General features: G+C 39.5%; 1 protein-coding gene across 2 annotated transcripts; it reads right to left on the bottom strand.

The window, feature by feature from the left end:
- Window positions 1-697: 697 nt before the first annotated feature.
- pcsk1nl (proprotein convertase subtilisin/kexin type 1 inhibitor, like) lies at window positions 698-6,792 on the bottom strand. 2 transcript variants are annotated; one of them, XM_072449414.1, is made up of 6 exons: window positions 6,634-6,792; window positions 3,078-3,288; window positions 2,528-2,768; window positions 2,308-2,397; window positions 1,737-2,122; window positions 698-1,692 (listed from the first exon to the last, which is right to left on the bottom strand). In XM_072449414.1, exons 1-5 carry the CDS (start codon window positions 6,688-6,690, stop codon window positions 1,771-1,773), a joined length of 951 nt encoding a protein of 316 aa, XP_072305515.1. In that variant the 5' UTR covers window positions 6,691-6,792; the 3' UTR covers window positions 698-1,692; window positions 1,737-1,770. The 2 variants fall into 2 exon arrangements, with proteins under 2 accessions (XP_072305515.1, XP_072305517.1); XM_072449416.1 differs by having other exon boundaries at window positions 2,528-2,756.
- Between the last annotated feature and the right edge of the window lie 3,196 nt (window positions 6,793-9,988).

Below are 9,988 nucleotides of genomic sequence, written 5' to 3'. Positions count from 1 at the left end.
GCTGTTGTCAACAATGAGTGAATGGGCTACGCCCATTCACTCATTGTTGACGATTTCTGTCATAGCAGGAGTAAGTATGCATGATCCATGCCTTCGGCATGGGCTAGTTCACTGTACTTGCCAGGGGCGACGGGGTACCAAACATGCGGGCACAGCCCGCATGTTTGGTCAGACAGTTGCAACGCTGCCTTCGGCAGCGTTGCAACTGCAATAGGCCCTCCGCCCTGCTGGGGCTCGGGCCTAAATATGTAAAATCGCTCTCTTTTAGTTAGTTTGGGGTTTGTACATGAAATAAAGTCAGTGTTGTGAAGTATGATCAGAGGATCGGAGAAGTATCTATTTTCATCTGGATAACCACATTTTTGATCACTTTTCAACAATGTTAACATGTTGCCATATCGATGTTGAAGAATTTCAGATACACCTCATTGGACCCAATAGTAAAAAATAAATTAAAAATACTACAATTAAAATTTTAGTTGGATTGGAATACAGTACATCAAATTGTAGTTTTTCTGCGTGTGACGAAGTTGACAATAATTTAACTGAATCTGTAAATATGCTTTTTTAATTTGTTATTTTTAACCTTTTCCTTTATATTTCTGTACAGCTCAGACATTTACAAAAATATGTAACACATAAATGTAGAATGCTTTTTATTTTTGACGATAAACATTGAGACAAAATAACCCTGTGATAGAGGTGTTGTACTGACTTTATTGAAATAAAGGAATACACATTTATCACTTATCTAATCTCAACGAGACATGAAAACAGTGACACGTGAACATGAACGGACCAATCACAGCACAGAGAGAGAGAGTCTTATATGGAAACAGGAAACTGGCTCTTTTCACTGTGTAAAGCTTTAGGTTCAGAGAAGGAAATGAGAGAAACAGGTCAGAACTCAGCCAGTCCCAAGCGCAGGCGCTGGGCAGAATACATGAGCGTATTTACTATAGTTTTGGTTTATAATATTTGTGTTAATCCATCCAAATTTAGTTTAGTCCCAGTTTAAGATGTATTAAAGCATAAATACTGTATAGCAATACTGTGTTGACTGCACTGACTCTCAGAGCTTATGGGTCATATTCAACCTGATGCCCTACCGTCGTAAACAGTAATCTCTACACATTAAAATGCCGTTTCACACACATTTGTCTTTAGAACGTCAATGATAGTAGTTTTGTCTGATGCTGAGAAGATGCTGACAGCGTGTTCACTGACAGCTTTCTCAGATTCATTTACAATTCCATTACAATTAATACTGAGATAAAACAGTGAAATGTCTTCAGTTATGGCGGAAACTGGTCTGACCCTGCTCTTCTCAGCTCCAGCTCTGGTTTTATGCAGTTTCACCAAAAGCAGCAACGACAAAATTGAACCTAAAACAGGGAACACGCACCATCCTTCTCCCTCTTTGAGCCTTGTCTCTTACTGCACCTCCTTCCACATGTTTAACCACTTTGAAAAAACATCTACATGATCTTATTTGAGTAGTTTGGTCTGGTTTCCTCTTGATTTACTATGTCAAGCATTTAAAAAAGGATCAACATAAATGTGTTTGTTTTGGACATGGATTATCTGTCAAGGTCTAATTAATAAATCCAAACATGAAACTACTCAAATCAGAATCTAGAATCAGATCTAATTCTGTAGATATTTCTTTTGACCTCAATCCTCTTCTCACCCCTCCTCACCCTCCTCACCCCTCCTCACCCCCCCTCATCCTCCACCCCTCCTCACCCCTCCGTTGTGCCTCCTTGTCTCCTACTCCCTGATCAGCTCCAGCGCCTGCCTCAGAAGAACCTGAGGGTCATAGTTCACTATGGCTCGCCTCTTCCTCCTACGACTCCCATAATTCTCCTCTACGTCGATGCGTTTGATTCGCTGCAGGCCCTGAGATGGGCGGGGCTCAAGCTCATCCTCCTCCAATCGTTTCACTCGTAGCAGTGGCGGGTCGTCGCTGGGAGGTGTGTCCTCCAGGGAACGCCGGCTCCTCCTATAGGAGGGACTTATGGAGGAGGGGGCGGAGTCAGATAGATCCCTCTTCATTCTGTGAACTGATGGCCGCACAGCCTCGCTCGGACCCAGACTCGTGAGGATCTGACCAATCAGACGCCTAGTAAAGAGAGAGACAACAAATAAAGAACATGAAAAAGGCTCCTACAACAAAAATGCATATGAAATCAATGGATTGATTTTGTAGTAAAACTAAGGAGATCCCTTATAATGCTACAGTGACAAGATTTGCGATTATTTCAGAGCCAAAATATAGATGATATTTGAGTTGCTTTGTCTGCAAACCTGAGTGTCTCTGAGTCACTTTCTCTTTGTCCGGATCTCTGTGTTTGTTGGAGTTTGTTCAAAAGAGCTTCAGAAAAATCGGGGTCCAATCTGAAAATAGACAAAAACAGATCAATTCCTCCAAATTTCAATCAAGACCCACTAGTTATTCATCTAAACTTGTTCAGATCCACCTAAACCTGTTCAGATCCCACTGAGTTCCAGGGTTACATTCACTGACCTCTGGAGCAGTGCTTCTGCCAGCTGTGGTTCCACTAGTCTCCACCAGGGGGCTTGAGAACGGCTCATGGTCAGTCTTGGGCTTGTCTCGTCGTAGTCCGGAAGAGTCTTGATCTCTGTGGGATTTAGGTCTTCCTCCTGGTCCTGGTCCAGCTCCACCTGCAGCTCCGGGTTCACGAGGCCTGCTCTCTCTGCATCCGCGAGCAGTTGCATCAAGCTGGACATGTACGCTACAGAGACACCTAGAGATCAGGCTCAAGTACTGCAGGCGACTATTTTGAGATCGGAAAAAATAGACTTTCAAGAAGTCTGGTTTCTATAGCCATGAATCTAAAAGATATCTAGGAAATGTACACTGACATGTAGGGCTGGGTACCTTTACATTGATAGCACTTGATACCATGTTTTCAGTAGTGGTCCCTGACACTGCGGACACAATAAGGAAGTACTGAAAGGAGTCAGTCTGTGCTTGAGTAAGTATAATAAACGAATAATAACTTTAATGCCCGCCCCATCAGAACTTTTCCACTACAGTATACCATGGAATATACCTGCTCTCTGCTGCTGCTGCTGCTCCTGCTGCTCCCGCCTCTGGTCTCTCTCCACCAATCGCTGCAGGGCCTGCTCCAGGCCACGCCCACCCCAGTCTGCCTCCGGCACAGAAAGTGACATCATGCGGTCCTCGTAGGGCAGCGCGTCTCTCCGCACACGCCTGACTCCGCCTCCGTAGTCCAGGCCATGTCCTCTCCCAGCAGGAACACACTGAGACAGAATAACATAGGCTCATGTCAGAAATGCAGTTTCTTTATTTTCGGGCTGTTGATAAACTCTAATTTGGATATGCCAATGACTGATATATTGGCCTATATGATTCTTGTTTTAAATATTCATAGCACATGTCGGCTTTTGATCTTCAAACTAGGCGAACATTTATTTGATTGTTTAGTTTTTTCCAAATATAAGACATTATTAGACATGTGTGTTACATGATAATAATGATTACATTTACTATTACGCAAAGGAGAAGAAGGAAGTTGATGAGCACTATATCCAATCTTAAATTAACATGTTAATATGTCCATGTTGTCTGTGAAATATCCAAGCTTACAAACGAGGTTTAACCTGTAACATTTTCTCATGCAGCCTCCAGTGGATGCTGTCCTTTTAAACCTGTTTCTAAACCTGTTCAGTGACTCCCATTCACAGTCATTATCTCGTACCACATAGACTAAACACGGGTCCTGGCTGCTTCTGTTGCTGAACATTAATGCTTGACGCCCAAAATGTGTGGTATCTTTTATCACCATTAGTGTTTTATGGCCCATAGAAAACACACTTTTGCTTTGGGACAAATTGGCCGTTAGACATTGTTTTTTTCCCACTGAAATACCAGGAACATCCACTTGTTGCTGTAGCGACAAAGTAAACAGATTATAGTCAGCCTCATATCAGATTCTATTGATTTGTCTAAAAATACCTCAGAGTGCCATTGAGAGATATTTGAGATAATTAATATTGATTTATGGCCCTACAATACAGATATAGTTATTAGATAAACACAAGGACTCATTATGACTCTTAGGTCAGTACACACAGTATGTATTGTTGGTGTTTTATCCAGCATAATCTCAAAGTGGAATCTTAATGTATTTGATAAATTGTACATCAGCAAATAAAACTGGAGGTACTCTCAAGTTGATTTTATTTAAAGCAAGTTAGCTTTCAGTTTTTGTATCATCTGATTAGACCTCTGCTCAGAAGATCCACTCGACCTGGTTTGGATCAGATAATTACTCACTGTTTCTCTCGACCAGTCAATCCGATCGATAAGTGAACAGACCCCGGTGCAACCTCCCTCGTGCTTGTGCTGACAGAGTTCTTCTGCTGTCTCTATATCAAACCCCATCTCTCTAATCACTAATTATTATCTACATAAGTACTCAATAAATCTATCAGTAAACAACCTGTGATATTCTGTGGTGAACCTGAGAACCAGTTTATCACAAGTCGACACACACAGAAAAGATAAACGATAAAATTGAACACTACTGATAAATAAAGGAGGTTTATACATTTTTTGTGAGAACATAAATGTCAATAAATGAATGCTGATACGTGATTTAATGTCTGTCAATATGATAATCATTCATAATAACCTACTGCACAAATAGGAAAAGAAGCTCTTCCATGGTAGAAATCAAGGTGCATGTGATGAATATTGAGCACATTTATTGAACGATGAGTTGCTTATTGCGACAGGCCTTGCCAGTTTCAATTCTTGGACCTTTTGGAGTTTGCAAATTAGGGCAAAATGAATCACAATCGAATCAAAATCACAATTTCAATGGGCGCAAAGCCTGACATTTTTAAGTACCATCATTTCCGTCACAAACAAAATAATCCAGTGTTTTTCTGCATCTGTATGTGAAATACATGTGATTCTTTTATCAGTTCATATCTATGTAGCTTTTTTCATTTTTATTTTTAATCAGCTATTTTGCAGCATTTCTACTTCATAAATTAGCTGATTTTTTAAACTCTTTTTGTTGTAGAGCTTTTAATGCAACAGTTTAATACTCAATAATCAAATTCTTCAGGATATCTTCAAACCAACATTCACAATATTATCCACATGTTTATATATTGCCCACCACTACTTTGAACAGAATCCTATTATTAAACCATAAATTGCAAATCTATTCGCAAGTCTTGTCAGAAAAATCATAATTCGATATTTTTCCCAAATCTTGCCGCCCTCTTGCACATTCTTACTGCCTGGCCCTGTGTCCATCAACATTAAACATGCTCAATCCTCCAGCGAGGTGTTCCTGATAGGACTAGAGAAAGTGATGCTCACGTCACTGTCCTCACTGGGAAATCTCTTCTATGGGGACTTTTCTCCAGGTCTGCGTCAGGCACTAAAGGACGGCAGTAAATCAGAGCGCGCTCCATCAGGAAATGACCTCCCATGGCCCACTGCTTGTGAACGCACCACTGCACCCGCACGATCCATAATTATTATATGTAGTTATCGCTAAGGCTTTATCCCCAGCTCACAAATTAATCTGTTTCGTGAGGCCTAAAGGCAACGAGGAAGTGATGCGAGTCACCACGGTTTAATCATGTTTGGTTTCATGATTTGTTTTGTTTTGTTTTTTAACTGGAGCAAACTAAACCAGAATAGAGTAAATAGGAGAATGTTTCAAATGTGTCACAATTCCAATCTGAAACCTAGTCTAAACCAGTAGGTTACAAATCCAAATCTTTGATAAGGCTTCAAACTGTTTCAAAATAATCTACAGTAATGTTGGTTTCATCGTGTTCATATATTCTTTTCAAAAACATTTTGTATCAATATAAGATGACGTTTTAGTCCACTTTCAGCATAAATTATGTGTGTTTATGATGATCGGACATAAACTGTAATAGGAGTACAGCGTCACCGTGGAGACGAGCTGCTGCCGTCGCCCTGGAGATCTTTTCTGAGTCACCACGGCAACCGCATCACATCACATCATCCCAGAAATCCTCATTTAAAATAAGACTAACCGAGGTTTAGAATTAGGACTAAACCAGGACTTGGCCGAGCCAAAACTCAACATTCAAGAAAGGGTCAAACCAGGACTGAGCCACGATCAAAGATGAGATTTGAAGAGAACATGAGAACATAAGCACTAACCCTAGACCAAAGCCCTTCTAAGGAGAGACTAGGCCAGTCCAGGACTAAGAGGCCTTAAGGCCAAAGGCAAAAAAAGAATAATAAAAGCCTTATAAAATAAACCAACATTAACAAGACATGGAAGAGACTGACTCATGTTTAAATGATGAAAGCAAAATCAGGTCTACATAGACAAAACCAGAACCAGTTAAACTAGACATAAACTGGGCATAAACGGAGAAACCAGGACATAAACAAGAGCCCAGACCAGGACTAAATCAGTGCTGAACCTCGTCATTTCTTATGTAAGACAAGTCACTGTTTCTTTAAGAACAAATGCATCATTTGCCAATATGTAAAGTGCGTAGTTTTGCCTCCGCTCATATTAGCCTCTGCATCTGCGTGTTTTTGTCCTATGTTTGGTATAAAAAGTGAAAACGTCGTGATACCTGCGCGGAGTGGAGCAAAGCGGCGCTGAGGAGCACCAGGACACGAGCGGGCTCCATCTGCTGTGGTGTCCAGGAGCGTGTCTGCGGCGAAGGGAGAGCGAGTCTGCGGCGTCAGGCTGCGGAGGGAGCGGATAAACGTGAGATCAACCGGATACCGCGGGCACGAGAGGGGCGGGGCGAGGAGAGAAGAGCGCGCTTTAATTAGGGTAAAACAGCACTGTAATGTACGTTTTACACATATGCATATGTTATATTGGCCTATTGTAACTCTAAGCAGAAGGATTCTTGAAAATGAACTAAACAAATTTAAGAGGGCTCAAGAGATCAAGAATCAGGGCTAAAACTGACGCTGTCCGTGGTGCTGAATCAGACACACCAATGGTGTTATTGCGTTGAAAGTAAGAAAAACTCATCATAGAGTAACATTTATGAATATTTACTTAGAGACATAACGTATTTTTACATAGAAAATAGACTAAAACAAAAGCATATCTTTAAAATTATAATTTTTTATAGTTTTTTATTGCACTACAAATGTTTACAAAAACTGTGTCCCCGTGTGAGAAGGCACAAATCTGACTTACGTTGGCGTTCCAGGAAATGTTTAAGGACATGTAGTAAGGGACATGTCTTTTAGTTAATATTCCACTCAATGCATGGAGAATGTCAGAGGTACATGGTTTTAATTGTCTATTTCCATTTTTGCAGAATTTTTCACCTCTAGAAAGTTACATTCTGTGCCTTGAAGAAACGTTAGGACTCAAGTACTCCAGTTGTTATTATTATTTTTTCCATCAGTTTGTTGTTTATTGAAAGTTCCACTGAATGTACACATCAGGAGGAAAAGGGGTGGGTCTCCATAGCAACAAGTCACACAAACCAATCAGCTGCAGTTTATCAGTGACATCATTAACATACATTTCAGAAATCAACACATCAGCTGCAGTATTCAGTGACATCATAAATATTAAAGAAAATAAAATTATAATAAAACACTTTTACCATGGTTACAGATGGAGACACAGGAAATGGAATCACACATACACCAAAAGTGTAATGGAAGGAAAATGTTTGAACTTGATTTGCAATAGCGTCCATCACATGCTCTTGTTAAAATTGGAAATCTTATTTACTTTCTTTACAAAAAGTAAAAACAAAACATGAATCATTGATTGTTTTGATGATGAACAGATAAATAACTTCCCTAATTAAATTAATTACAACCTAATATCTTTAAATTTATTCAAAACATATATTATAGTTCCTTGCAAAGTAAAACATCTTAAAAACATTTTGAAGTAAAATAAATGAAGATGTGTCTCTCAGTCAGAGGGAAGGGGGCAGTTCACTGACACTCTGAAACTTTACAACACGAGCAGAAACACAGCACCATGCACCATCACTTCCCCGAAAACCATCCGGCGTCAATCACACAAGCTGGAAGCTGATTGGCCCAGGACTCCACCAATCACAACACTGGGTTTGGCAGAAACAGGGATGTCCCACTCAACAAACTTTTTGTAAATATATTTATCAATAACATAATGTGCAATGAATGATACAGATATTACTGTCTTGTTGAGTTTGTAAACATAAGTATTTTTAGTTTTCAAATCTTCCTTAGAACAACTTTGTCCGTTCTTGATATGTTTGTGGATATTTTTATTTTCTTCCAAGAAAAGTTCCTTTCATAAAGACAATGTTTCAGATCTTTATCATTCTTTATCTTCCTTCTGTGCTTCTTTCTGTGTTTAAAGTGTTTACTTTTTTCTTAAACCATTGTTAAAAAAAATTGCTCAGTTGCATCATTCTAGTTAAAGTTCAAGTTCTCAAAGAAGATGATTGTAGACTTGAATCTTTATATAATAGGTTTTTGTACTTTGAAAGTAGTCTCAATTCATAAGTTATTTGATATTATAAAGCTAGTATAATTTTAAGTAAAAATAAATAGATTCTGTAATCGTTGAGCGGGACATCTCTTCAGAGGAATGTAACAAACAGCAGAGACAGGGAGAAACTGTGAAACCAATGGCCATTTTGGATCCAGCAGGAAGTCAGGATCAGACTGGGCTCAAGGTTGGGCTTAATGACATCACTTCCCTTTATATATTTACATGCAGCACACACGATTTATCTAAAACAATAAAATAAAAAAGCAGTTTGAGACACTGTTGAGCTTGTGTAAAATGTCTTTTCCCTTTTATCTCCACATCCTTTCATGCAGATATTCTCTTTCTCTCCTCTTGTCCAAACCAGTCTGGAAACATCTGACTTCATCTAGAAAAGAGCAACATAAGAACTCATTTCTAATCCTGAGACATCTCCAGCGCTTCTCGTTTTGAACCCAGTCTGACCTACTTCACTTCATTTGAATAAACCGGGCTTTTTGAAATAAACGCTTCTTAGATAATATAGAACATCTGTCACAAACTTACATTCGCCCACAATTCATATCAATAACATTATCATCTATACACACACGGGGCTGGACTTTTGGTGCTTTTAGTCATTTACACATTGATTATAGTGAACATCTAAAGGTACCGCCCAAGGCAAAACCCAAACCCTGCCCAAACCAATTTGTACCCCCCAAACCCAAACCCCACCTCCCATAACCCCAAAACCCTCAGTGACAGACAGAACAGAGAGGAGCAAAGCAGGTTGCAGCTTGGTGGCAGTTCTTCACTCCAACGCTTTCTGAGAAACATAACAAACAGGTGTAAATGTTATTAACGTAATGAAAGAGCATATCAAGAACAAAGCAAGGCAAATACCAGGGATAAACCAGAGAGAAAAAAGGTTTAAACAGGAATTGTGGAGTGTTACTGTTGGTGGAGCTGAAATATTGTTCTATATTTTTACTTAACCTGGCTAATGCCATGGGAAATTCTCGCGATATTTGTTTCACAAACTCTTGAGAATTAATCTGGGTGGCTGACCAATCACAGCATTGGAGTTTGGGCAGAAGTCAAAAGGACAAACCTAAACAAACATGGTGACGCCGTCAGACATACTTTGGCCAATTTGATCAGATTACAGACTGTTTTTTATTTTTATTTATTTGCAGAACTAAAAAGAGTCTACTACAGTGACGCTGTCCATGGTGCTGAGGAAGTCACTCCAATTTATCAATGATAATGATAATGCTTTGTGTATCATTGTGCAGCAGTCTGTTGTTAAGAGTGTATTCTTGATATATATATATTCTTGCATTAACCTTTATATTTATACAAGTCCTTGTTCCATTTGAGATTAAACTTCAATTGAACAGACATGGATGTGCTGTCTATGGTGCTTAAACACTCTAGGATTCTCTCTATACTGCATGAATACATGAATGTAAATGTTTGCTCAC

Source organism: Eucyclogobius newberryi, unplaced genomic scaffold, assembly GCF_026437365.1.
Source record: "Eucyclogobius newberryi isolate DKJ021-1_F unplaced genomic scaffold, fEucNew1.0.hap1 SCAF_17, whole genome shotgun sequence".
Taxonomy (NCBI): Eukaryota; Metazoa; Chordata; class Actinopteri; order Gobiiformes; family Gobiidae; genus Eucyclogobius; species Eucyclogobius newberryi.
The sequence above is the reverse complement of the archived record's forward strand: the minus strand, read 5'-3'. Positions and strand labels throughout refer to the sequence as shown.